General features: G+C 46.1%; 3 protein-coding genes and 2 long non-coding RNA genes across 16 annotated transcripts; 2 read left to right on the top strand and 3 right to left on the bottom strand.

The window, feature by feature from the left end:
* Nucleotides 1-520: 520 nt before the first annotated feature.
* On the bottom strand, nucleotides 521-7,155 carry LOC136190925 (methionine--tRNA ligase, cytoplasmic-like). Its single transcript, XM_065979219.1, has 36 exons — nucleotides 6,776-7,155; nucleotides 6,631-6,708; nucleotides 6,435-6,557; nucleotides 6,261-6,373; nucleotides 6,066-6,209; nucleotides 5,873-6,007; nucleotides 5,735-5,818; nucleotides 5,579-5,677; nucleotides 5,444-5,527; nucleotides 5,258-5,385; nucleotides 5,100-5,202; nucleotides 5,000-5,050; nucleotides 4,310-4,406; nucleotides 4,222-4,259; nucleotides 4,036-4,173; nucleotides 3,922-3,984; nucleotides 3,804-3,873; nucleotides 3,653-3,753; nucleotides 3,438-3,502; nucleotides 3,192-3,384; nucleotides 3,002-3,129; nucleotides 2,851-2,940; nucleotides 2,748-2,799; nucleotides 2,632-2,691; nucleotides 2,503-2,577; nucleotides 2,392-2,437; nucleotides 2,112-2,332; nucleotides 1,948-2,065; nucleotides 1,759-1,892; nucleotides 1,625-1,704; nucleotides 1,445-1,576; nucleotides 1,275-1,379; nucleotides 1,111-1,222; nucleotides 987-1,058; nucleotides 857-937; nucleotides 521-806 (listed from the first exon to the last, which is right to left on the bottom strand). Exons 1-36 carry the CDS (start codon nucleotides 6,837-6,839, stop codon nucleotides 780-782), a joined length of 3,504 nt encoding a protein of 1,167 aa, XP_065835291.1. The 5' UTR covers nucleotides 6,840-7,155; the 3' UTR covers nucleotides 521-779.
* Nucleotides 7,156-9,298: 2,143 nt separating this feature from the next.
* On the top strand, nucleotides 9,299-18,705 carry LOC136190808 (uncharacterized). 11 transcript variants are annotated; one of them, XM_065979071.1, is made up of 24 exons: nucleotides 9,299-9,443; nucleotides 9,513-9,656; nucleotides 9,752-9,823; nucleotides 9,886-10,070; nucleotides 10,135-10,217; nucleotides 10,277-10,444; nucleotides 10,497-10,610; nucleotides 10,657-10,724; nucleotides 10,785-10,844; nucleotides 10,906-10,963; nucleotides 11,010-11,039; nucleotides 11,091-11,146; nucleotides 11,194-11,271; nucleotides 11,503-11,657; nucleotides 11,716-11,801; nucleotides 12,455-12,645; nucleotides 12,702-12,944; nucleotides 13,014-13,457; nucleotides 13,506-13,772; nucleotides 13,838-14,683; nucleotides 14,743-15,578; nucleotides 15,628-15,838; nucleotides 15,891-16,034; nucleotides 16,084-18,705. In XM_065979071.1, the coding sequence occupies exons 11-24, from the start codon at nucleotides 11,021-11,023 to the stop codon at nucleotides 18,604-18,606; spliced, it is 6,099 nt and encodes a 2,032-aa protein (XP_065835143.1). In that variant the 5' UTR covers nucleotides 9,299-9,443; nucleotides 9,513-9,656; nucleotides 9,752-9,823; nucleotides 9,886-10,070; nucleotides 10,135-10,217; nucleotides 10,277-10,444; nucleotides 10,497-10,610; nucleotides 10,657-10,724; nucleotides 10,785-10,844; nucleotides 10,906-10,963; nucleotides 11,010-11,020; the 3' UTR covers nucleotides 18,607-18,705. The 11 variants fall into 11 exon arrangements, with proteins under 11 accessions (XP_065835143.1, XP_065835144.1, XP_065835145.1 ...); XM_065979072.1 differs by having other exon boundaries at nucleotides 9,752-9,827; nucleotides 9,896-10,070; XM_065979073.1 differs by having other exon boundaries at nucleotides 9,752-9,827; nucleotides 10,277-10,436; nucleotides 10,553-10,610.
* On the bottom strand, nucleotides 9,631-12,264 carry LOC136190809 (uncharacterized). 2 transcript variants are annotated; one of them, XR_010670623.1, is made up of 6 exons: nucleotides 11,897-12,264; nucleotides 11,738-11,822; nucleotides 11,530-11,625; nucleotides 11,187-11,252; nucleotides 11,051-11,114; nucleotides 9,631-9,984 (listed from the first exon to the last, which is right to left on the bottom strand). It is a non-coding gene; the product is annotated as an uncharacterized lncRNA (long non-coding RNA). The 2 variants fall into 2 exon arrangements; XR_010670622.1 differs by lacking the exon at nucleotides 9,631-9,984 and adding an exon at nucleotides 10,630-10,846 and having other exon boundaries at nucleotides 10,896-11,114.
* Nucleotides 18,706-23,085: 4,380 nt separating the features above from the next.
* LOC136190941 (very low-density lipoprotein receptor-like) lies at nucleotides 23,086-24,268 on the top strand. The gene has a single exon (XM_065979248.1). The coding sequence runs from the start codon at nucleotides 23,152-23,154 to the stop codon at nucleotides 24,178-24,180; it is 1,029 nt and encodes a 342-aa protein (XP_065835320.1). The 5' UTR covers nucleotides 23,086-23,151; the 3' UTR covers nucleotides 24,181-24,268.
* Nucleotides 24,269-26,237: 1,969 nt separating this feature from the next.
* On the bottom strand, nucleotides 26,238-27,293 carry LOC136190950 (uncharacterized). Its single transcript, XR_010670682.1, has 3 exons — nucleotides 27,200-27,293; nucleotides 27,046-27,156; nucleotides 26,238-26,987 (listed from the first exon to the last, which is right to left on the bottom strand). It is a non-coding gene; the product is annotated as an uncharacterized lncRNA (long non-coding RNA).
* Nucleotides 27,294-27,297: the final 4 nt, after the last annotated feature.

Raw genomic sequence — 27,297 nt, 5'->3', positions numbered from 1 at the left:
GACTCCCAAAGTTTGATCGAAACCTTAAACTATTCCTCTTCTCGCGAGAGTGTCGCGGTGCGTTCTCGAGCAAAGGCTTTTGCAGTCGCCTTCGATCATCGGATCGAGGCCCCGCGCGAGGAACCCGGCCGAACCCGTCGCGCGAACACAGCAGCGTTAGGGACTCATAGTCAGAAAGAGATTACATTCTGCAACAGGTACTAATAGGTCCATGCACAGCCGCTACCGTACCGCGCTTCATGCAAACTTATCCGTGAGACGTCCTACATTCGAACTGGATAGATGAGCCTATGAAATGATGTCATTGCCTAAGTCGGATCCTTCGTGTTTACGCTGCGCCGAAAAAACACAGGGCCTTATCTGACTGACCGTGTGCATGGGCGTACCTTTTTCAGATCGCTTCAGGCCCAGATGCCCTGGAGTTTGTATGTACAATCGATGCACGTGCCTCTTTTCCCGTTCGCCGTAGATTGGCTAGCTGAAACAAAAGCGAAGAAAATAAGTTTCCCGGCGTGTGCAGAATATGGCTGTCAATCCAGCACTCATAGGACACGAGAAAACTGACAATTATAACGAGACACAAGTTGACAGACTTCACATAAACCTTCTACGGCATTCAACAGCACATGCACATTCCCACGTACACGCATAGAACTTGCACATCAGACGACAACTACACAACAGAAATCAAACTTCACTAACCCGCTTCAGCAAGATCACGAAAAACGACGAAAAGTTCTGAAAGAATTAAACACAGCTCAGCGTCACTTAGAGCTTTTCTACTTTCCGGGCTTCTTCGACGACGGCTAAAGTGATATATAATCGAGGTCACGTGATAGTTTTGGAGTAGGCGTACTTTCACTTGCTGCTTCCCGCCGTATTTCGCTTTCAAAGAGGCAGCCTTGTCGTCGTCGATCTTTTGAAACAAGGGAAAGGTCTATATGCAACAAAATGAAATTAATGTCATTTCACATAGGTTCTTCTACCTCGCCCAGCTTGTGACCCTGTGATAGCACTTCTGTAAGGTGTGCGGGAATCACCAGTAAGTGCTCTGGTGCCTAGGTAGCAAATCTTCTTTACATCGCATTGCAGTCCACCTATAGTCTGTACCTGAATCTGCTTCATCACAATTTGACTGATATTTGGCATGTAGGGATGCAGCAAAACAGCTAATAGCCACGTGACATTCACAGCCACTCCAATAACAGTTCCAGCCCGAGATCTATGAAAACGCGTAATACAAATACGTATTGGCGAGTAGGCTCTTCACCAACCTTTCAGTTGAAGATTTCTTGACTAGTTCCCAAGGTTTTGTGGCTTGAATGAAGCCATTTCCTAGTCTGGAAATCGCCAAGATGCTTTTAAGGCCATCTCGAATTCTAATAGAGAATATCTCATATGTATATGCCCAGTTATTTAATTAATTCACTTTTTATTTTACTACCTCAGCTCCTCCAGGTGTTTCACGTAGGCGTCTATTTCCTCGTTAATTTGACCTACGAGTTCGTAATCAGATTCCAACAAATCCATTTCAGGCACGCGGCCGTCGAAAAATTTCTCAGCAAAGGTCAATGCTCTGACAAGAGAAAAATTGCAAATAATTCAATAGCCACTTCCTTTAAACCTGTTTATAAAATTTCCCAAGTTGTTGAGAAGTTCGGTGTTGTTCTTCAGTGCAAAATCATTCCAGCTGAACTGACTATCCTACAGAGACACGACAATCAATTCATAACGTTTACACGTCACAATAATTTATACCTGATTTTCAGGTCGCACGTAGAGCAAATAGAATCGCCACACGTCGGCGGGAATGTCGGCTTCCATGGCATCGTTACCAAACACGCCAACGCCGCGACTTTTAGAGAATTTTCCACCCTCGTAATTGAGATAGTCTGCAAAGGTCTTCTTCACATATCATACAAAGTCAATAGCACGTGACGATCTAACCCGTGGCACTGAGGTGATTGACGAGAGTGTAATTGTCTCCCGTACCGAGTAGAGAACACGGAAACACGACCGAGTGAAAGGGAACGTTGTCTTTGGCCATGAACTGAAACAACTCGACCTAAGGCAACCGCTATAGTCATTGATTAAATAGATTAATAAATCACTTGTTTCGGATTTTTCCACCATTTATCCCATTCGGGCGTGTAATTGGCCGTGATGGACAGATAACCGATGGGAGCGTCGAACCAGACGTAAAACACCTTGTCTGTGTAGCCTTCGAGAGGAACGGGCGTGCCCCATTTGAGGTCGCGTGTTATGCATCGCGATTTGACGCCGTCGCGTATCCACGTGTTTGTGATCACTTGGGCACTGGACGACCAGTGACCTTCATCAGCAAAACGGCAAAGTGTTAACTTTGCTACCAACTCTTATATGCTCTCTGACCTTCGTTCATAGATTTCTGAGACCATTGTCTCAATTCAGGATCAAGCTAATAAAATTAGGCAAGAGGAAATGAGAGACTATTTCTCAAGTACACAATAGGGCAGTCCCTACTTTTCCTAGATCTAGAAATAGATGATCCGACGTTTTCAAGACGGGGCAACTGCTGCACACTTTGCACCGAGGTTCCTACGAAAGGAGTTCATAGGCTTTAGAGAACAGGAGAGAGAGAGACATGAATACTTTGAGCTCTACAGCATTGATCAATTTGCCACATTTGTCACACTGATCCCCACGAGCGTCCTATAGGAAGAAAGTTCCAAATTCTCTAAAAAGTAAATGAATGCAAATGTCAGAACCGGATAATTGCACAACGGGCAAGTTCCCTCCACGAAGCGATCAGCCAAAAATCTACAAATCGATTATGTATTAACATTCACACATGAGAATGAATGAATTAACCGATTGCATTTCTCGCAGAGCAATTGCTCGACTTTGTCTTTGCTCAAATATCCGCGGCGATACAACTTCCAAAAAATGTCCTGAGCGATTCTAATGGAAAAAGAGAAATATCCTCTTTTCACGCCGCCGAAAGCCAAATAAGATTTCTCACTCCGTTTGTTGACTCGTTGTCGTGCGGCCAAAAATGTCAAAATCGATATTGAACCATTCGTAGATCTCTTTATGCAAGACATTGTATTTGTCGCAAATCTCGCGAGGAGTCATTCCCTCCTCCAAAGCCTAAGAGAGATGTAAATGCATATTAATCATTAGGTATACACTGATTCAGCGCGCCCCGTTGCCTTGGTTTCCGTCGCCGTTCCGTATTCGTCGCTTCCGCAAATGTAGACGACGTTGTAGCCGCGGAGACGCGAGTAGCGCGAGAAGACGTCGGCGCTTAGAACGCAGCCGATGATGTTGCCAAGGTGGGGTATGTTGTTGACGTAAGGCAGTGCGCTCGTTATGAGAACGTTGCGCTCGCCCGGGGAAGGCAAGCTGAATAAAAGTTGTTTGGCAGTGTAAAAGAGGAAGAGAAGTCGTTCTCTTACACTGGATGTTTTCTTGCTTTCGGTTTTGGTAAAATCGACGCGCCTTTTGTCCAATGTTCATGAGCCTGCAGGTAATTCAATGTTCACGTAGAATCACATCATGCATTTTTGGGAACTTAGAATGAATGGGAGCGAACAAGCGGTGCGGGGTAGGGTAATGGTTCTAGCCTTTCTGAGGAAACTCTATGTACTGCATAATTAACTGAGAAGCGTACGGAAGTCGTGCTTTCCCATTGGCTTATGGCCGCCCGAATTTGAGGAATTCCCGTCAGCTTTTTCCACCAGGCGTTGAAATGAGGAAATTTGGAGAATTCGTCTAAGATCGAAAACGTTCAAAAACTAAAGCAATTGCTAAAGTTTCTAAACCAGTTTTATTTCTGACGATATCGTAAACGAATCCAAGAACGATCAGATCGTCCAATGAGAACGTTTCCTCCTACGCGACGTCATATTTTGCGCGTATTCAGCGAAAAGACGATCTCACTTGACTTCGATTTTTGAGACTTTCGTTAAACTTGCCGAGAAAATCCTTAGAGTCGTCGTCATGCTTTGAATGTACTCTGACGTCATTACAAACACGTTCTGAGTTCCTCCTTACCTCTAGAATCTTTTCCGTCGCTTCTATCCACGATTCGTCAGTTTTTCCGGTTTCTCGACCGGAAGTGCGCCACAGGACCGCGCACGCGGATTTCGCACCGATTGCGAACGAACCCGGCTTCTCTTCCAGTACGGGAAGCTATAACGGCTGTCGAGAAAGCAAAAGACGCTCCAGATCGAATCTTACTTCGACGTCGCCCTGTAAAGGATTGTGGAAACGCGCACCTGCAAGAGGTTTTAAATAAAAGGCCTCGCAATTCTTGCTCGCGCATTACTTCGTGAAAAGGTCACATCTACAGATGATTCGGTTGCTTTTGCGACAATAAGGCACTTCAGCGACGCCGAATTTCGCCCGAGATAGAGCTTCATTGCCTAAAAGGCGCGCGTTACTGAAGCAGACTCGTGATTTTCCAGCCTTTTTGGGGAGCCCACAGCCTTCGACGCCTGCGCAACCGTTGCGGGAGATCGCGAGGTTCGTCTGCATGTCGGTTAATTGTCCAATCAGAGCTCTACTTTCAGTGTAGACGCCTCTTATCTACGACCAATCAGCGATCGCGGATTTTCTGAAGCCATAAGTGAGTTATACGCATGACGTACGTCCCTTAAATTGCGACGTGCGACTACCCGTAAACGGCGGAAAAAGTCGTCGCTGCGCCGGGTCGGACGGGATGCCGTCTAGCATGCACGGCCGTCGTTTTTCGACGCGCAAACGTTCCGCGACCTCGATCCGCGTACGCGGCGTCGCGTCGCTCAGCGTTATAATTCACTTAGGGCTTCGGCTAATTAGCGATAGTTTGCTCGATCGCTGATTGGTCAAGAGTCCGTATGCCTACACTCCCCCGTTCACGCATTTAGCGGGCGCTGCATGGAGAGGCACCCAGACTTTCCCTCAGGGGTTATAGTTTTGGAAGAATCTGAGGCTCATTCGATTCTTCCACACGAACACTAACAGGTACGGTACTTACGAAACATTGCATGCGTTGAAAAACAGAAATATCAGTGGATATCACGCTAGTCTAAGAAAGGTGATATCAGAACACAGTAAACACTCAAAAGGAGTCAAACGTCGAGATCGAGCTTCTTTGGCTTTTCCCACGTGAACTGATTTCTGCCAAAGTGACCGTATTTTGCTGCTTCCTTGTAAACCGGTTTGGTCAAGTCCAAAGACCTACATAAGAAGAGTTTTTGACCTTCTCTCTTTATTAACATATACGACGTCAAACTTTATTATAACTCCTGGTCTCAAGTCAAAGTTCTTCTTAATGATTTTCAGCAAAGTTTTGTCGTCGCCCGTGCCATAGGAGTCAACGTGTATAGCAAGAGGTTCAGCAATTCCAATTGCATAGGAAATCTGCAAGAACCATGCAACGGAGTCAAATTATACCCTTGTCTTTCTATATATCGTTCACCTGAAGAAGGACCCTTCTGCACAGCTTAGCCGCAACAAGCGACTTGGCCACCCAGCGAGCGGCATAAGCTCCGGAACGATCAACCTATACCAAAAATTGCGCATTACACCGCGCCGCGCACTCTCATATTCTAACCTTAGTCGGATCTTTTCCCGAGAAAGCTCCGCCGCCGTGAGCTCCCCATCCACCGTAAGTGTCAACAATGATTTTTCTTCCAGTCACTCCAGCATCTCCCTGAATAGAAGCAGAGTTTGAGATAGCTTAATTAGATTGATATCCTATTCAGCGTGCCTGCGGGCCTCCGATCACAAATTTTCCAGACGGCTGCAAATGGTATATTGTCCTGTCGTCGAGATACTTGCTAGGAACTACGTGCTATATTGTGCAATCATTTAAAGAGAAAGCATTGTCTGTGTAAATCAATTCGACCTGGATAACGTGCTCTTTCAAGTCCTTTTTCATTTGTTCCATTAGAACGTCGGGCGAGTGCTGCACGGAAATTACGACCGTGTGAACTCGAAGAGGGACAACAGCTCCGCCGTCAGCCTTGTACTCAATTGTGACCTAACGCGAATGCTCCTCGTATGTATAGGCGAGTTTCCATCTTAGATTATTAGGTAACCTGAGTCTTTGAATCGGGACGTATCCAACTCAACTTTCCATTGCGACGCAATTCGCTCATTCGACGATTCATCTTGTGAGCCAAAATGATGGTCAATGGCATGTAGTCCTCGGTTTCATCAGTTGCGTAGCCAAACATGAGCCCCTGCGCATGAGACCGCTCAAATATATAAGTAGCTATAATAGAAAAGATAACCTGATCTCCAGCTCCAACGTCTTCAGCAATCCTGCCCTGGTGGACCCCTTGGGCTATGTCCGGACTCTGCTGTTCAATGGCAACGAGAACATTGCATGTCTTGTAATCGAATCCTGCGCTTGATTATGATTTAATATTGGCCTAATCGAATTATTAAGTTACTTAACACTTGACCTTTGCTCGAATCGTCGAAGCCAATTTCTTTGACCGTTTCGCGAACGATTTTTTGATAGTCGAGGCGGCTCTTTGTGGTTATTTCGCCGAGTACCATAATCATGCCCGTTTTTGTCGCCGTTTCTGCCGAAAACGAGAGCACGCGGTCAGCCGACATTTCCTGTTCATGCAATGCCCTCGCTACTGCATGTCTTACCGCACGCAACTTTGGAGAGAGGGTCGTTTCGAAGACATTCATCTAGTATGGCATCAGAAATCTGATCGCACATCTTGTCTTTAAGTTTTTCCCCAAGAAAATCCCAAGTTGTCACTAATTGTAACTAAGGTGTCGTCAAACTCACCGGGATGACCTTCGCCGACCGATTCAGACGTAAAAAGAAACGTCCCATCGCCAGGATCCGTCATGTTGACCTTGCCCGTTCTCAATCCCTCGCGCAAGCTCACGTCGCTTACCTTTAATGCTGCAGTTTGTAGTCCCCTCCTCTTTCTCTACGTAGTAGATCGCTGCCCAATCAGAGGCTGAGGATGCAATTGCTATAGCCCACGCAGGCCTTCCCCCTTTTCCGCGTTCCTCCTCTTTTCCGCGTTCCGATCACGAAGCGAAAGGAGGCGTAACTCCACACTTCGGCCTAACGCGCCCCTAAGATTCCGCTTTGGCAAACTTCTCGGCGTTATGCATTCGGGAATTCTCTGTAACATAAAGGAGCGTATTACTTAACTCTTGAACCCACCAGATGTAATTTGGCCGAATTTCCTAAGTCAAATTTATTTAGATGCACGGTGTATAGATATGTGCGCATTGCGACGGCAACATTGAATACCTATGAAGCGGTTTTTGGTGGAATTGTCATTCCAACTTTCGGCCGAGCGTAGGGAACAATTCACTGCAAATATTCCTATAAGGCTAACAGTTTTTGCATGAACGCGCGCTTGTCAGACAGTCCCCGAACAATGTGGCGAAGTATCGTGACTGAAAAACTGGAATACGTTGACGACATGCACCAGCGGTCGTCAATGTTGGTATATATGAATAGAAACATTTGTACTGATCATGTTATTAGAAATCCCTACGAAAGAACGAAAGAAGACCATCCAATGAATCCGTATTAGAGCAGGCTGAAAACGGACAGAGACCGCGTTTGCTGGCCTTATACAGTATAAAGGCTCTCTAGCTCTTAGATGCCTCTGCCATTGCTTGAAAGAGAACTGCGCAGCTGCGCATAAACAGCATGCAAATCGCCACCGCCACCCTCGATCTAGCTATACTCTCCTACCCTTAGAAAACTTGATCTTGACTATCTTTAGAAAAATGATCAATTAACATCTACTGAATGTTTTTGGATGAAGATCGCAGCTATAGTGGAAGTAAAGGTCTCAGGCCATCCTATATCCTCGAGCTATAAAGGGGGAGGAGATGAGCCTACTAAAACGCCAGCCGGCCACGTACAAACAGCTATGTAATACCTAGCTGTATGTTCAAAGCTTTCAATTATATACCACTAGCTCCGCGTGTTAGGCAGGCGGCTGAAATCACGACGAAAGGCAAAGGTCTTAGCAAGGAGGCTCTTTCGGTATGATAAGAGGAAGGGGGAGTGCTTGCGGGAGTAGCCTCGATGACGGAGACAATGCAAATTTCAGTCCCCACCCTTGCTTGGACATGCAACGGTATATATGTTCTTGACATATATATAGTTACCTCTGCTGCAACGATACTGCACCTGCAATGCATGAAGAAAGCCTGGACTGTTGAAAGACTTGAAGCCAGTGAGTATTTCTGCTCGGGAGAATGTCTTGAGCAAGGGGCCCCTTTTCTACTTACCCGACATATAGGCTATATAGCGAGCAATTTCGGGCATCGCAGTAATATCTAAAGTTTGACTGGAAGTAAACCGTTGTGAATGTATATATAGTTGCGGCACTCAATCGAACACGGCTCGCTGGTATCGATCCACGCGACATTGCGCAAAGGCGGTTTTTTGATGCGATTTTTAATGTCTGCCTGTTGCAGACTAATCACAAAAGCAATTCTAGGTAGTATGCGTCTAATGAAGATGGCTCACGTCTACGTTTTGAAAGCATGCAAGCCTACTAGATATAAACAGGATTTGGAGACTCTGCTCAAGCCTCCGAAGGCTCTTATTTTATTTATATATATATATAGTAGCCATTGTAATTGCTTCGGACCACCCTTTTGATAGTCAGATGAGGCGGTTTGGAAGTATTTTGTTCTTTCATCATTTTGGCAGCTAGGACTTTTAGTTATTGAGCCAACCCCCACTAGGTGTTGTCATTATGGCTCTGGTTAGATGACAATAAACTTCTCTCCTCTGATCGCTCACCTTCTGCGGAGCGATATCGCTTTATAGTTTCTGTCTCAGAGCTAGCTCTTACACTCTTGAAACGTACGCAGTATTTGCTAAAAACACTTATAAATTTGACCCGATTTCTTTACTCTACACAGCATATTGTAGCGACCGGGCTTCAACAAATATCAGACCGCGCGGCACCAGGCACGGAAAAAACGGATGGCAGCCGGATCCGCGGAGGAGTGCAGGGAGGACTCTCTCTCTTTACTTGCCCTCTTATACTCTCACTTTAGGGCGGAAGCAATAGCACGTGACTATTCTAATCTACGAACACAACAATATGTATGATGCTTCATGGCCAGAACGGCCACGCGTTCATGCACACTACTAATAACAGTTTTTGCCCTCAAAACTTCGCTAATGCAGAGCTCTTCAAGTAGGTACGACAAGCAAATTTTGTTAAAGTATTTTAAATTTTTTTCTGTCAGCGCCTATGCATCTGCTCCTTCTTCTCAATGTGCAGTGACGCGGTCACGTGAGACTTAGCCGGGATATCTCTCCGCCTACAATGGCGTTCTCTCGCCTGGCTGGTTTTCGGCCACTTTTCCGTCCTGATCGATGACATTGCTTTGACTGCACTTTAATCGGGGCCTCGTGCGATTGCACTTTGCGTTGTACGACGACACGCCGCACATACGGCAAGGTAGGATGGGAATCTCGAAAGCGCTTTTTGTCACAGTACTACGCCTTTACTTTTTGGTCTATTATGTAGCTGGAGGTTCCACTGTGCGGTATGGCAATTATCCTACTGAGGATAGTTCTAGATCGATCACGTGACGGCCTCACATATGAGAAGAGCTGACGAAAAGAATGGAACGTTTTGTATCTCGATTTAACTTTATCCATTTGGTCTAAGGTAATTAATTTGCTTTGGGCAGCCAATGCAGCAAATATGTCTAGGTTTCTGATTTATTGAGCCGTATCATTATCATCCAGTTTGTTTTATTCTAGTTTCTTCTTCAGCTCCTTTATTATGCGATTTTTACCAGATCTGGTACAGATCAATGATGGATGAGTTGGACGGCAAGTACAGTACAATATTGCGAATCCCAATTGTCTTTTTTGTTGTTAAAATGATTATATAGTCTTTTCTAGACGACGTGGATGCGAAGTCCAAGAAAGAATAATCACGCGGCTGACTCCAGATTATTTTTGCATGATTAATAATGATCGTCGTCGTTCGTCTGCCAAAAAGCGTAGAACAAAAAGAAAGAACATCATGAAAAGATGCAAAATATCATATTGACCGAAATCGTTTTATGGCTCATGGGTAAAGTGCTTGGTCGTCGATGTACAAAAAAGGCAACGTAGTTATCTTTATAACTGTTGTCTAGGTGTTTGCAGGGACATTGTACGCCACGTGGACTCTGTTATTCCCCCCCTTATACGCTGAGATTTAACTGACATTGCAGGACTTGTAAGAGAAACACAATTAATTAATGAATCAATAGCTTTGCTGAAACTAATCTATGATAGAAAAATTCGGCCAAACGTCCAGCCGGGCAGCAGCATGCTAGCACCTCGCCACCGATAGTCTGGCTCATACAGAGAGGGAGACAAGCGCTACCAAATTGCAATGGCTGAACTAATGTGGGTGGAATGATGAAATCTATGAGTTTGAACGACCACCAGGAAGGCGAGTGGGTAAATTGAAATAATTGTATTTATAAATTTTAGCGCGGGGATTTGGAGACAGAGTTCGCGTCACGCTGCCATGGCAACAATCAACCAACACCGAGCGTTTCTTTTTAGATCTAGCAACGACTTCATCCTTAATGGCGAATCATTTGTAATCGATTTACAAAATAAAGTAATTAACTGACTAACTTTAAATTAATTAAGTTATTAATTTTTAGTGCTGGACGGCCATTGATTTTGATGTGACCCTATCGCTGGGGGCGAGCGGCCATACAATTTGTCAATTGTAAACGTCAATGCCGCAAGGTAATTAAAAAGAAAGAACTGTCTAATATCAATATTTCAGAGCCACTTGTGCTGAAACCACTTGCGCTGATCGTTGCAAAGAGCAGATTGCTCAAATGAGGTCTAAGCCATGACAGTATTCTGCTTTTTAATTAATTAATTAATGAGTTACCTTTGTGCAGACGTGAAATGGAGCAGACGGTCCAACGTCATTTTTGAAGAATTAAGATGATCATTTAGGTTATTGATGAAATGCCTATATACGTCTATTAGGATTGTTTTTTAGGTGACAACTTAATGAAATTTCCAGATTTAGGTATCAAATACTTAAGATTCATGCAACGAGTCCTACATGAAAATTGAACAGGACCTGCTTTCAGTCAGAAAATCTCTGTACATAAAGAAGCGTTTTTTTTATACGTGGTCAGTTGTTGATTTTGTATTTGAGTTAGCTGAAACTAACTTTTTAGAAAGTAATGATCATTCGAAACGTCGACGGTGCAGTTATCAAGACGCTGATCGACTACGCCTGCAAAGGAAAAAATCTAGTAGGGCTTTACATCTCTCGCAAACGTCCATTGTCTTCACGAGGGGGGGGGGGGGGGGGGGGGGGGGTAATCTCGACCCAGATTCGGGAGGGGATCAAGCTAAAAAACAATTGCTGCATATAAACGAACTAACTCTTTTTAAATTTCGAATCAACAACTGTGGGTTCCAATACTGGTAATTGGGGGGAGGATAGGGTTGACCCCTGACCGCCTTTTCCTGTTTACTCGAAGACTCATCCCACAGCGGAAAGTACCTACTATTTGCATAAGTGGGGACTCGGAGGAGAGCGCCATCGCGTCTGGCTCGTTCGTCACTCTTGCGCTGTTCGCCGGTCAGCCGCGTCGGCCCGGGAGCTAGAGGAATTCAGCATGAGCGAAGCGGAATCGTGAGAAAGCCAGCTTTTCCGAGTCTTCCACAATGACTGCACGTGTTTTTGTTTTCAGGACTCCACAGTTGCATGCTCACCTTGAACATCACTACAGCAGAGCAAACTCATTGGCTGGCGACCAGCTTCATGCCGAAGACGAAAGTACGTCTAGTGTAGCTAATCCTAAAGAAAATTTAAATGTGGGTGGGCCGGAGTTAAGGTTGGGTGAGGCGCTAGTTGATGCGTCCACGTATAACCTCTAATCGTTCATATAAGTCCTTGTATAAGTTGTTGTGAGAGCCAGGGCCTGAGAGGGTCTAGGAGCCTATTTCTCGTCGCCTACATATTCCACGTGAGCAAATGATTGCGCACGGCCGATTGCCTTTTGAAGCGGTTCTAGGCTCTGTTCGATGGCTAAAGCTTTTTTGAGTAAACAGATATAGAGTTCGAGCTCTCCGTAACTCAAGTTCCAAATACAACAGAGAAAATAGACTATAGGGGGCCTCAGCAAGCGTTCAAACCGCCAATGTGTTTATTGCAGTCTTTCGACAAAGCCTTCGCCATTAAAAAGATCTTACAACCGCTTCGGGAAGGCAATCGCCCGTGGTTTTCCTTTGTTCGTCTACGTCACATTGCGTGGGTTATAGATACCGAAACTAGGCGGTGCCGGGGATATAACGCGCGAGACTATAGAATCTAAAGCAACAAAACTCAATTATGCCATCTGCCGCAACATCTTAGCGTCTTCCCTAGACCCTATCAAGCGCACAGTGCTGTTTAGTTTCTCACTTCTGGGCTTCTTTGTTTTATATTAGAATTGGATGTGCTGTTAGCAAAGGAGGGCCTCACGGAAACCCGAAACGAGCACGATGAAACTATTCTTCACTACGCAACCTCTTCGCTATTGTCTACGCCGCTAGCAGTGTTATGTAAACTCGTAAAAGAGTCTACTACTGAAACAGTGAACGCTCGCGATTTAAAGGGCTTTACGGCTCTCGATAGGCTGGTATAATGAAAACAAGAAATGTAGAGATACCATATATAATCTCTTTTGTTTCTCAGATGATAGATGATGAGCCGCTTACGGCTAAAATTCTCGACATATTTCATCAGAAGCAAGCGAATTTCCTAGAAAGTTGGGAAGATATGCCTTCTCCTATCATCCGTCTGGTCAAGCGAAAGGACGGACACGAACATGTGGAACAAGTGCTTCGCTTTTACGATACCGCCAAGCCATTACTGCAATACATGTGGCCATCTCTGCTTCGAGCGACACTACACGGCGGAACAGCTCGTACACTTCAGGTGAAAACCTTGTCAGGCATTTTATCTGTAAATTGTGTAATAGTCGTATATGACATTGATATGCATTAGATTTTGCTTGACTACGAAACCGAGCAAAAGATGCAGACATACGGCTTATCTCTATTGCATGCCGCTTTAACTTGCGACGTCGACTTGGAAGACAAAATCGGCATTCTTCTCAAGCGATGCAAACGGCAAGGCGACTTTCTCAACGAACTCGACGCCGAAGGACGAAACTGTCTTCACGCTCTGGCCGACTGCAGGCCGCCAGAGATTCGAAAAGCGATCGAGGCTCTTCTCAAAAAAGGCAAGAGTCTTCAGAAAGAAGACGTCGCGAAGCAAATCGCCGTGCAAGACAAGCAAGGTGACACGCCGCTTCACAAAGCCGTCAAAAATTATGCACAGCGCAACGCCGAGAACGACTACTACGTCGAAGCGTTGAAAACCCTGACGGATTTTTCTCCTGATTTTACCGTTCGAAATAAGCACAGACTTACTGCTTTGCAGTGTTTGGTAAGAGTTCCTTCGCTTTGAGTACTTGTCCTGAACTGTGAGATTTAGCTGCAAATGTGCAACTTCACTCCTTCTGATGATGTTATACTAATGTTCCTCGGTGGGTTTCTTATCGAGGAAGATCCTGAATTGGTTGTCAATCCCCATGAGCATTATCCTCTGGCTGATTTAGCCAAAAGGTCAGACGGTTCTTGTCTCTTTCTCGTTATCTTGAAAGCGGTAAGTGATAAACGAATTGACAAAGTTCAACTTGAAAAGCACTACGAGTACATGTTTGAAGCCGCTGTTCAAGATGGCACCCGCGACATGATGGAGGTACAGTAGAAAAAAAATCTCTTCCCTTTGAAGCGTCTGTAGTAAACGGCGTAAATTGTGTACAGTGTCTTTTGAACCACGGTTACGAAGCAGCATCAAGTGACTTGGAACTACTTGCTGTTCAAGCAGCTTCGTCATTGATTGACCCCGACCTGAAGTTGACCTGTCTGTCCGATCTCATGGACAAAACACACCGTGAAACAATGCGCGAATGGCAGCTCCTCCACATAATTTCTGGTAGAGAAAGTCCGTCAGTGAACGCTCTAAAAATCGCCATTTATCAGTACAAATGCGAGGCTGAAACGAAAGACGCAGAAGAGTACACGGCACTTCATTTGGCAGCTGCAAATCCGCATGAAGGCAGTCTGGAGTGTCTCAAGTATCTTTTGAATGAGCTAGACGGCGACTTGGCGTCACTAAAGGAACCTAATACCCCATTGGGAAGCCTATTGAATGCCTTGTTCGAAGGTGAAGACGAGTCACCTCTTCCGTTAGAAGCGTCCAGGAAAGTAATTTTGCTGCTCGAAAACGGCATCGACTTTAAGAGTCTCGAAAGCGATCTAGCATGGCTTTGTGACGAGTCGAGTTCTTCTCGAAATACTCCGAAACCCACCCTAATGGCAAAGCTGTTTCTAGACCCTGACGTTATTACGGCGGCGAAAAATCCGATTCGCTTCCTTGTTACCATAGGTAAATTCTGCAAAGACAATCTTAGGCGAATTAAGAAGAAGACTGCGACGGAAAACCGTCGCGGTTTAGTGTCGCAAAAATTGCATTGGAAAAGTCTAAACAAGTCTTTGGAAGCGGAAGCAATTTCGCTTGTTACAGAGTTCGGTAAAAACGAGCGCGAGTTCAAAGATGTAATGACGGAGAAAGAACTTATTTTAGCAGAAGAAATTGCCTGGAATGAAGTAAGCGTATAGTGCAAGCCGAAATTACGATATATTTATTCTACATTTATAAAATTTAGTTTATGTCTCAAAAATGCGTTGGAAAATGTCTCCAAGAAATATTCAAAGGTCACACCACCGGTAAAGAAGACGAAGACATAGAAAACTCCGTTTACAAGAGATGGCGTTGGAGAGAAAGGCTTGAGCAATCTCGTCACACGCGATTGGAGCTCGTGTACTTGCTTCTTCTTCTCTTTGGCTTTTTAGTTCAGACACTACTATTGCCCATCCTACTACCATGCTATTTGTTGTATCAGCGTTTCTCTTCAAAACAGGATGACGGCCACTGGCGTCACTGGCTTCCTTTTCCGCCAGGAGAAATTCCCTTTGTGACATGGTACGCCAACGCCGTCGGTTATCTAGGTTTTGTTGGAATACTCATAGCTCGTTCGTCGACGGTGGAAAAGGAAGACTCCATGACGATATTGGATTGGATAGTGATAGTGTACGTCGTTGCACTAGTGTGTCAAGAACTTCGACAAATCATAATCGAACGGAGGCAATACCTGAGGCGACCTTCAAACTGGTTTGATATGGTTACGCTATTGACACTAGTAGTCGGCTACGCCGTCCGTCATGAAGGATTTGCGAGGGGAAAGCTAACCGCCGTTCAAGCTTCGGAGTTTATTCTTGGTTTTGCTACGATTTTCGCGTGTCTTCGATTACTGTCGTACGTCAAGTTACATCAGCGAATTGGACCGATACTAATATCATTCGGGAGTATAACCAGAGACGTGATTTATTTCTTAGTTATTTTTGGGGTTTTTCTGTTGGCGTTCTCAGCAGGAATCGCGGGAATATTTAGGGGATCGTTGTACAGCGAGACGATGGAGCCAGCACCGCGAGCCGTGCACGGGTATGTAGCTTTAATTATTCAAATTTGTCTGTGCAACTGTTTTCGACAGATTGCGGTCATCTATGGTCACTCTTTTCTGGTCTCTTTTCGGAATGATAGATTATTCCGATCTTTCTCAAGACGTTGGAGATACGCACGTTCTGACCATCGAAACGACTGTGGGTCTATTTGTCTTTGGCGTGTGGCTACTGGTATCGATCATAGTTCTTCTGAATATGCTGATTGCTCTAGTGAATTCGGCTCTTGACGAAGTTCAGAAGGTTTTCGTAAACTATAATCAAGTTATATTATACCATGAGTTTCCTCTCTTAGAACCGTGCTAATTTAGTTTGGCACAGGTCATATTTGTCAGCTATACAACAAATGAGAGAATACTATCCTTTCCCCTTTCCAATGAACATTTTTCAATTTTTGGCTGACTTGGTTTATCTCATAAGGCATCTGTTTCCTCTTTGCGTAAGACTACGAAATTTAAATTCAAACCGGTGTTTACTAAATATTTTAGAATAACCAGGAATCTGTTCGTAAAGAAGGATATCAAATCACTTTTTCTGTTGGTAAAACTGAAAAATCTTTGAGCCAGCTGGTCGTCATGAAAGAAGCTTACCTTAAAAGAGCGTCGAGGATGCAAACCGTAGCAGAAGACAATTCAAAAGAGATGGAAGAAAAAGTGAAACAGTTAGAATCGTCTCTGTGGAAATTGGAAGCAAATCTTGTTAGGCGCTTTAAGCCCATTTTTGATGAGACGTGTGTGCTTGCCAGAAAGCACGCAGGACATCTGTGCAAGACAACCGAAACCGAACAGAGTTTGACGGAAGCATCTTCGGCCAAAGGAAATTTAAGCACATTGAAATCTAATCCGCGTTCGTCTTTTCTTGTTCCACAAGAATCTGTTCCCGATTTACCCGACGGAACTTTTTCCGAATCCATTTTGCCATTGACTTGTCAGAATAATGAGTATCCGGACTGCCGTTCGTACGTTATACTCAACACTTCAGTCGATGACAATAAGAAGGGATGCTTCAGAGACATATCATCACCAATAACTCGAGAAACAATATTTAACTTTGAAGTTGAAATTGTAGACTGGGGCCGCCACGGATACATTCTCATTGGCCTAACTCCGGAAGACTATCCGCAAGAAGCTGCGCCAGGATGGCTCGAAGGTTCAATTGGGTACCACGCCGACGACGGCCGTTTCTTCGTCGAAAACGGAAAAGGTGTGCAAGTCAGCAGTCCTTGTGAGGAGGGAGACATCGTAGGCTGTCGCGCACACAAGGGCAGGGTGTCGTTTTATCGTCGGCGAGAGAGCCACGTGGATAATGTTTGTGAGACTCAGGACGGTCAATTCGAATTCCCGTCGGTATTGTACCCTTCGGTTGCTCTCCAAAGTGGTAGAGAGAAAATCAAGCTAACGCTAGACGTTCCATCGCAGTTTCCTGAAGCGTCTGACTCCTCGCGCGACTTACATTGCGCACGAGTCGAATTCCAAGCAGAGGACAACGCTTACAAACTTCTATACAAATCAGACAAGCACAATCAAGTGGGAATTTGTCGAGGTGCCAAACCTGTTGATAAAGAATCGTTCTTCGAAGTTGAATTGATAAAGAGAGGTGAACGCGGTTGCATAACCATTGGACTGACGACTAAAGAGTATCCGTTCAATAAGCAACCGGGTTGGAGTAGCGATTCAATTGGATTTCTGGTATTCGACGGGAAGTTGCTTAAAGGAAAAGAACGCGGTGCAAAGGTATGTCGTGGCTGTAAAGAAGGCGATACAATTGTCTGCCGAATTGCAACTTCTAGTCGCTACGGACAAAAGACTACAGATGTAAAGTTTGTTCGTCGTCGAGGTCGGCGAACGAAGGAACTCTTTTCTACTACTTTTGAGCCTGAAACTGCCGGTGCGGAATTTTATCCGACCGTCGGTATGCACAGTAAAGGAGAGGAAGCGCGCATTTATTTGCCAGGCCATTCATTCCCGAAGGAAACCAATACTCAACTGAAACGTTGCGATATCGCCAAAAGCTCAAGGCATCAAGAGCTTAGAGTGCACGGTAACTGTATTTGTTACGTTGACGATGGCTTTCGAAGTGTCGAAACGTGGCAGCCTGATTGCACCGGATTGTCGGGCGGAGATATAGTGACGTTCGAGGTCAAAATCATTACTTTGGGAGAAACAAGTGACATTTCGGTAGGTTTTGGGCCAAACAATGGCGGGGAAGTTTATCTTCCGGGCTGGACAAAGAATTCGATGGCTTTTCACTGTCGAGACGGTCTGCTTTATCATGGCAGCTGCTGCGGTAGACGACGGCTTGGAGCGCCGGCGAAAGCAAAAGACGTTATAAGAGCAGAACTGAGCCGAGAAGACGAAGACAACGTTCTGACGATTTTCAAGAACGGCATGAAGTTGACCCCGGAACCACTCGTAATTCCATACGTCGCGCGACTGTATCCTACGATCGGAATGCGCAGCAAAGGAGCTGTAGCAATTTTTAGTATGAAGATTGACAGCAGGAACGGGGAAGAGACGACCGAGTCAAAGCCAACGTTTTTTAGCGATTCTCACAATATAGAATTGCACGAGTTCGTGGCTATTTCGTCGGGAGATGGTCACGAGAAGGGGTCATGCCAAGTCCTGGAACCGTTTTCGGACACAAAGCATTTCTTCGAGTTAGAAATTCTTTCGATGGGGGACGAAGGAAATATTTATATTGGAGTAGCAGAGATGGAATTTTCGTGCCGCCAACTTCCGGGATTCGTTCCCGGCTCTGTTGGATACTGCTGTAAAACGGGAGAAATTTTTCAAGGCAATGGCAGAGGAGGCAAACGTGGTCAAAGAGGCTATGAGGGTACAAAAATTACAGTCGAAATTTCACAAGATGATAGCGAGAAAGTCGTTTTCAAACGAAATGACATTCACATGCAAGAGCTGGATACGAAGCTGAGGAAAACATCATCTAATAGCAATTGGCACCTAACTGTTGGAATGATTAGCAACGGAGAAGCTGTGAGGCTAATTAATTAGTGATTAGTATATGAGAAAAGACTGAGATATTTGTTTGTAGTACTGTGGCAGTGTTGGCTATAGCTATGCATGAGAAAACTAAAACGAATTTACACCATGGATCCAGCATCCGGGATCCCCTTTGGCTTCAAGTAATCGATCTACTCCCTCTAGTTCTGCCATCCTTTGCCTTGCGGCATCGCAGAGAAGCGCCGACTTTTCTCTCTCCAAGGCTGGTGGTACGTGCACGCGCGTTGGGATACCGCGATCTGAGCCGTTATGGCGCTTTGGCGTTCTGTTGCTCGCACGCGTGGAGGGCAATCGAGAGAGGCTCTACGCACGTATACAGTATGATGTAGTGTTAAAATAGCTCCGTCGTCTCTCTTCCAAATGGCGGTCGCCTTCGATCGTCATGTATGCAGATCGAGGCCCCGCGCGAGGAAACCGAACCCGCGGGACGTTCTGGTATAGCACAATCATATTTGCGATTCATTCTCACTGAACTTGAAGTAGATCCAACGCCATTAATCGAAGTTTTCCTCCACTCAATACCTACACTAACGCCAGTATAACGGTAATCTGATTAGATCGTCAGCAAGACGTTAAAATGAAATGCGTTGTTTGCAGAAGACTATAGCATGGGGCAATAAGCAGATTGACGACGGCGGCTGACATACATGCAGAGAACACATGGCCGAGTGCCGAATGGCAGTCATAGCCGTTGCAGCACTGTGCACAATTAAGGGGGATACCCAGAAAGTTAATGCACGAACTGGCCAAGGCAAGCGCCACTCGTCGGACCTCTCGTTGTCTTTGGCGTCGCAGCACAATTTTGCTTGATCGGGAACGCTAAGCTTTGCGAGATCGACCGACGCGTCAAGCGCCCACATTGTTAATACTGTGTGAAAGCGCAGATTTATGGTAGTCGATGCATTGACCGTTCGTGAAACGAAACTGACAGAGACACGCGGCTATACGGTCGGCGCCGCGATGGTAGATTGAGTACAGTAGGCGGAGAACGCGCTGTTGGCGCGGTTAATTAATTGTATTAGCGTAGTCGAACCCCGTAGTGAGTTTCCCGCGCGCGTAGGAGTCTGCGCGGGGCGTGCGCAGTCCTCCGTCGTGCCGAAACAGCGTCGATTCGCTTCTCGCACGTTCGTCGTCGTCGAGCAATCGCGCGCTCGTCCGAAAGATCGCCGCAGTCGTCGCATATCGACGCCCGATCGCGACGCAGCGTCCGTTGGTTGTCACAGCGAAAATCGTAGCGTGCAACAACGTCTTCGCGTCAAGGTCATCTAATGCACGCTTGTCTTTGTGCATGACGTCAGCCTAAAACACGAGCTACAAGATGAATCAAGGAAGTAGCCGGTCAGCTTTGGGGTTTAACATTCTAAGGATAGTGGCGTTCCTGCAGTCCAGCCTCAAGGTAATAATTTGCGGGCTGACTAATATAGACATATCGTCTACGTTATATTCGTCGAATTCTAGAATTTTTTTCTGAGATGACTATCGGTTGTTGGAAAATTTCCAAAAAGGTGAGAATTTTAGTAGGCCTACATGAGCGTCTACGTACGCCTCCTCTACTCCATCGACACTGCATGCTCAACGAGTTTCTCACATCTCTCAGCGTATTTCTATTTGATCGACGCAGTCTCAATGCGCTTCTATGCGTGAAGTCATTAGCACAGCCTCAACTCGTTCTTCTTAATCAACACAGCCTCGACGCTTGGTCATTGTTCTGATTCACCTTTGTTCGTTGATTCGCTGTCGCTTTCAGCTAGTGGATATATACGGTATGCTGCTAATTATAATACATGCCTACTGTCGTATCTTGCGTATTTTAGGAGAGACGGCCGGGAGACGCTTTCTTGAGCGATGGTGACTCTCGCCGTAGTTTCAGCGAAATTAGCAAATAGACAGTCGTCATTAAATTTTTACACGTCTACCTGTTCTAATTCTACTGTTTGTTGTAGAGTCTTTGACGTGCCCTACAATGGAATCAATTGATGAGCAGGTAAGTCCTCGGAAAGGAGAATCCGCTCGTCGTAATTTCTTTTGCGTAGGTGTTGGGGGTCCTGAGCAAGACCCCGACGTCAAAAACTGCTCCTACGGGGTCCTGAGCAAGACCCCGACATCAAAAACTGCTCCTACGGGGTCCTGAGCAAGACCCCGACATCAAAAACTGCTCGCGCTTTTGTAAGGGCAAGGGACGTTTGTTTTATTTAATAAATTGAAAAAAAATGCACAGAGCTTCCCCTCGCGTTTTCGTGCACGGGCAGTTTTGACGGGGTCTTGCCCAGGACCCCGCGGGAGCAGTTTTTCAATAATGGGGTCGTGCTCAGGACCCCAAGTCCCTAAAAATAAGAATTAGCTTTGTCGAAGCATAGAATAGACGTACCTTTCATCCTGATTCTTGACGAAGCGACGGAGCACACGTGCACTGGACTTAATTAAAGCACGCACAAATCAATGCCCAGTTCTTTATGTCTGATAGACGACGCTACGGTAGAATAGGCTGTTATGCGAGTTAGGGTGGATACGCCGGTGCAGGCCATACTACGTTTTGGCCCTTGCCGTGAACAGAGCACCATCCCATGAGAGAGAGAGAAAGCGCTTCTCTAAACGTTAATCAATTATGTTAATGTTTACGGCCTCGTACCCAAAGTTCTTGATGTCGACGCCGTCTACACTACAGCTATTAACTATAGGAGAAAAGGCTGCTTTAGACTCTACAAGATTTTCATTCAGCGTATGATCATCGTGCAGAGGGAGTTTGTAAATAAATAAACAGCGATACAGCTCACGTGCATGATATTTCACGCTCATCAGAGCGTGCTCAGAGCGACCTCGCCTTCTTTCGAAACCCTTATGTCTGACGCCAAATTTGCAGAAGGGAAGACAAAGACAGCGATCCTAAAAGGAAAAACAGCCATTGACGTGCTTGTCCTGCTCCAGGTGCATCCTCAGCGCAAGAATCTAACTTGGCAAGTGCAATACAGCTAGTATAAAATTGATCTAGTCTAAATTGTTCTTAGTCTTAGAAAACGTGACTGAGAGCATCTTACCTCTTCCTGAAGACTTTCGTATGCTAGGAATAAAAAGAACGTGAGAGAAACTTTGCTGACCAAAAGCAACTTTGATGTCAATGCCATTGCCTTGGCCAAATGTCCGAATAATAGCAGTAAAGAAGATTTTAGTCGAACAGTGTAACCTATCAACTTCATACGTTAGAGCTGGATTCGGATCTACATTTACAGCTATTGCTTCTACCTGGTACAACAAGAGTTTGGCTGGCTCTTTTACTTTTAGACGTCAAGCATGTCATAGCCAGTGTGTCACGTACACTTGAAACTACAGTACTGTAATTTTTGTTGTTTTGGTGGTTAAATAGTTTCTCTTCAACAAAGTCTGCGCTGTGAGAGGAAGAACGAAAAGTTAGACAACAAAATTGCATCGAGTGACAGAATCATACCTAGGCCTTTCTCTTTGTCAGTCTGGCCCGACTCTGTCTACGAAGACGCAGCAGCATCACCCAGCCAGTAACAAAAGAAAATCCTGCAAATTTAATATAAATAATTAATTGGCGATCAATGGAGGTGTGGTTGCTGGCATCGATGGAAGACGCTGCCTATTTTCTGTTCCGTCTTTTAGTGAACATCGATATTGCTAAAAGAAAGGAACGTGAGCAGATGTCGTGCATTTACCGCCGCGAGCGCTAACGCGTGCATCCGTGCAATCGCACGAGCGCGTGTCAGTCGTTCGCAAACAAAGAGAACGATCGTTGCGATGAGCGATATAGATTGCGAGGAGCCTCACCATGCAGCTAGCCACGTGCCGTGCCGCTATCATTACGTTTCGAGGTTGCAGTCCTTTGCGAGCGAGTGGGAAACGCGCTGCGAAAAGGAAAGAAAAGCTGGCCGCATGCACTTGCGCATTTGCAAATTGCATTGCACATGCGCTTTGGAATAACTTCCAGTCTTTCACTCCAGCGTTCTTCGGCCAGGCACGACATCCGCCGCTGCAAATCTCGACTGCTACCAAAGGGTCACACGGTTCGATGACATTATCACCGAAGCGTTCCGGTAAGACAGCCTTCAACACTTGTCCGTATATAGGGAGAAGGATCGGAGGACCTCAATGACAGTCTTCGTGCATACATATATCCATGGACAGGCATAATAGACCTCTCGTCCCGCCGCAACGCTCTCAGATCGTTCAAAGACCTCCCTGTGATACAGCACGACTCTTTTCGCGACTGCTTTCGGGTGTTTTTCTTTTCCGCGTTCCTTACGCACTCCAAAGGCTTTCCTTGTTCGATTTCGTTTCTTTCTTTTTCTCTCGATAGTTCTTGTTTTTTTCGCCGTCTTTTGTCGAGACAACGACGTCGTGTCAAGACGTTGATTATCATTGCGATAACGGACGCTGCGTCGATCACACGCGAATTTGCAACGGCTACGACGACTGTGGCGACTACTCGGACGAGATGAACTGCATATCCTCGTGTCCTGACTTCGGGTTTCGATGCGTGAATGGTAGCTGCATCGCTCAGGTAGATCGCTGCAACGGATGTACGACGACTGTCGAGACTTTTCGGATGAGAGCGACTGTCCGACTACCGTCGTCACGCGCTGCGTCCTGGACTACAGATTTCAATGCGACAACGGAAAATGCATTAGTCGCAATGAGCGTTGCGACGGCAACGACGACTGCGGCGACAATTCGGACGAGGAGAACTGTACGGCTTGTTTCGAAGAGAGTAAGTTCCGGTGCACGAACGGTCGATGCATCAGCGAGGAATTGCGTTGCAACGGTACAGACGACTGCGGCGATAATTCAGACGAAGAGAACTGCGACACCTGTTCTGTTCATCAATTTCTTTGCAGTAACAAACGATGCGTCGACAAGAGTTGGCGTTGCGACGGCGAAAACGACTGTGGCGATAACTCGGACGAAAACTGTCGGTACGACGACGGCTACGCGCACAGATTTCGATGCGCCAACGGGATGATCGCCGAACTGGATGCTCAATGCGACGGTTACGTCGACGCCTGCAGTGACGGTTCGGACGAGTGGGGATGCAAGGGGACGCGAGCACCAAAGCCCACCGCGCTCTATAACTGCAATTTGCACGATCAATTTCAATGTCGTAACGGTCGATGCGTTCCGGACAATGAACGCTGCAACGGCGCCGACGACTGCTGGGATCAGTCGGACGAGGAGGGGTGCTCGTGCAATTCCGATCAATTCAAGTGCCTCGGCGGAGAGTGCGTTTCGCAGTCGGATCGCTGTGACGGCGATTATGACTGTGGAGACAAGTCGGATGAGTACGATTGCGGTCAGTGCAGCGATGATCAATTCCAATGCGACAACTCTCAGTGCGTGTCGAGATCGGATCATTGCGACGGTTATGCGGACTGCTCCGACGGGTCGGACGACGTGAGATGTCGAGTTTGTTACGAAAACGAAGACTCGTTTCGTTGCGATAACGGACAATGCATCGAATCAACTTACGTCTGCGACGGCTTCGACAATTGCGGCGACTCTTCCGACGAGCGAAGCTGCTACCTGGTGCATGGTAGGGCTTCATTTGACTAAATGAAATTATGATCTTACTCTCAAAACCATTATGCATGGCACTCTAAACAGAAACGACCCCTTTTGTACAGTAAACACTTAATTAAGTATAGACAGATTCTTTGTATTATTCAATCTCTACTAGGTTTGTCTAGTACTACAACTATATTCGCCATTTCGAGCGGTGGAGGTGCCTTTGGTATTATTCTGCTCGCCGTTGCGATCGCGGTGTGCGTTCGAACAAAGAAAAGACGCATTTTCTGTTACAATTCCTACAGCGCTCTATACCACCGCCCTATACACGCCCCGAGAGCCCACCACCGTTCCGTCCGTGACGACCCAACCCGACAATCGCACGCCGCCAACGTACACCGAGTTGTCTCAAGTGGCCACGGGAGTAGCAGTGCAGCCGAACGATGGTGATAGTGCGTTGGAAGCGCATCCTAGTACTGAAAGCTGAAAACGCTGACAACGATCTGCAGCAGCAGGTTTCATAGCGTGGTTCTACTTAATTAAAACGACGGCACGGGAACGGACCAAACGTCGCTATCGCTGATTGCTTTCGTAGCTGAATTGAGGAGAGAGCTGGACGTTTCGCTCTGTGCTGCGTTTTGGTTTGTGTATATTCTTATTGCATGTGTAGTCAATAAATGCACGATTGTACCGACGCCTGCTGGTGAGTACCCATCTCTGGTATAAATGTCATCTTCGCGCGGAAAGGGTCCCGTTAGATGAAAGAATAGAATGGCAGTAGGTGCCCATGCAGTTTCGGACAATCCTATTAGACCCAGGAATAGAGTGTCATTGCTAGTAGCTTGTGCAGTGCAATCCTAACGTTTGACTTGTCGACTAGCTGCTGATGAAGGCCGACAATGGCAAATAGACCTTCTGCAACGAATTGTGCATGGCATCTGAACGATGTCAAAGCATTTCATACCTTAAGTTACCTGCAGACTACCCGCATTGGCGAAGTTCATAGCCCGTCAAACCGCAAAGCTCGGAACGACGACAGGTTGCCGCAGATAGGAGTCACTAGGATATTGTGCGACTATTGTGCGACTACTACGGCGTCGGTTGAGAGTGACGGAGGATATTGCTGTGCCTTCCGCAGCGGAAGATCGAATGGCATGGCATCACGTGCTGCGATGGCCTGCGCACAGACGAGTTCAACGAGTGTCGATTGAACACCGTTGGGGAGGCCTAAGCTCACGGCATAGATTCCACGTTGGCTACCGCTATCCAACGTCGTCGTTCACGATCATATCATTCAGCTTGGTGAACTAGGCGCACAGCTAGCCTCAGGGAACCACAGCGTTCGTCGGCTCATCCATCGTTCATCGGCTCATCCATCCACTAGTACTGTAGTAATTCGTTCCTTCCGTTCAGCCAAGACAGTAGAGTCCCGTATCGAATATGGAACGACATCTTCTATGGAACGCCTGTCCCGGCCAAACGAAGAGGGATGGCGAAGCGGCCTTTTTACAAATACATACCTACATCATTCACAAACAAGCGTGTGCAATATCAGCTCTAGCGGTTCAGCGTTCGCGGAGTGAGGGGCGGGTAAAGCGGAAGGGGTACGCGTCACGCATGATGGAACGCCCGTACTGAAGATGGAACGGCCGGCCGTTCTCTGCGATGCCGGCACGTATCTAGACGTGCTATAGCTCGTTCGAAAGCTCTATCATCGGGCAATAATACTATCAATCGCTGGTTTCAATTCGTTCATTGGTTTAGGTGTAATTCCGGTCTAAGTGAGGGGTGTGGCGTATCAATTATGGAACACTTTTACGACCTCTAAGCATTCGAATATCATCGAAAGCTGACTGTATACCTTCTACCGAGCATGTCAAGCATGCAAAAAAGACAAAAAATTGAAAAGTTATAATCTCACTCTGAAGGGATTATCAGACAGGCCCGTACAGCCAGCATATATATAGAATGGTCCGGCAAATTTGTCATGTCCGCGAAGCGGGAGAGTAATTTTTTAACCACGCCTACACAAAAGTCATTTTTAAAGCATTTGCACGTAAAAGCAAATTCGAGACCTCAACAACGGCGACTTACATAACTAAAAGTGCACTACACAGGACCCTTTTAGGCAAGATACCTGGTAGTTACAGCTTAGAAAATAAGTCAAAAAAGGAGTTCAAAAAATTAATTTTTTTATTGAAAAGTGCATTGGCCGTCTGCTACGGGCCAGAGGGATAATCAGTTAATTGCTTTTCACCAAAATAGCTCCCTTTTATCGTTTCAAAATTGCATAATTCCCAATTAGGTATGATTCAAACTACCAAAAGACCCCACCCAGATTGCGAATCTTGCCTTCTAAATATTTTTGTTTTTTTGCATGCTTGACATGCTCGGTAGAAGGTATACAGTCAGCTTTCGATGATATTCGAATGCTTAGAGGTCGTAAAAGTGTTCCATAATTGATACGCCACACCCCTCACTTAGACCGGAATTACACCTAAACCAATGAACGAATTGAAACCAGCGATTGACAGTATTATTGCCCGATGATAGAGCTTTCGAACGAGCTATAGCACGTCTAGATACGTGCCGGCATCGCAGAGAACGGCCGGCCGTTCCATCTTCAGTATGGGCGTTCCATCATGCGTGACGCGTACCCCTTCCGCTTTACCCGCCCCTCACTCCGCGAACGCTGAACCGCTAGAGCTGATATTGCACACGCTTGTTTGTGAATGATGTAGGTATGTATTTGTGAAAAGGCCGCTTCGCCATCCCTCTTCGTTTGGCCGGGACAGGCGTTCCATAGTAGATGTCGTTCCATATTCGATACGGGACTCTACTGTATGATCGACTCCCTAACAAAGAATTAATTAATTAAGGCCGATCGGTTACACGTACGGTAGAACTATATACCTAAAGGATGCATTTTCTTGTGACGATCTTGCGAGTAGAGAAACCGGGAAGTGTCGTTACAGATCTGATCGAACGTCGGAGTCCACTTGTGTTCCAGGCGCGCAGCTTCAGCTAGAGAGTTGCCCGTTCGAGGCACGCCGACGCCTATACCTACCTGCCTTGTGGAAAGACAAAATTGCGCTTGTCTGCGATGCCTCAAGACAAAGGATGGCTTAGATATCCTTGGCTCTTGGGCAGGGAGATGCACTGGCA

This window comes from Oscarella lobularis, chromosome 9, assembly GCF_947507565.1.
Source record: "Oscarella lobularis chromosome 9, ooOscLobu1.1, whole genome shotgun sequence".
NCBI lineage: Eukaryota > Metazoa > Porifera > Homoscleromorpha > Homosclerophorida > Oscarellidae > Oscarella > Oscarella lobularis.
This window is presented reverse-complemented; position numbering and strand designations above follow the sequence as displayed.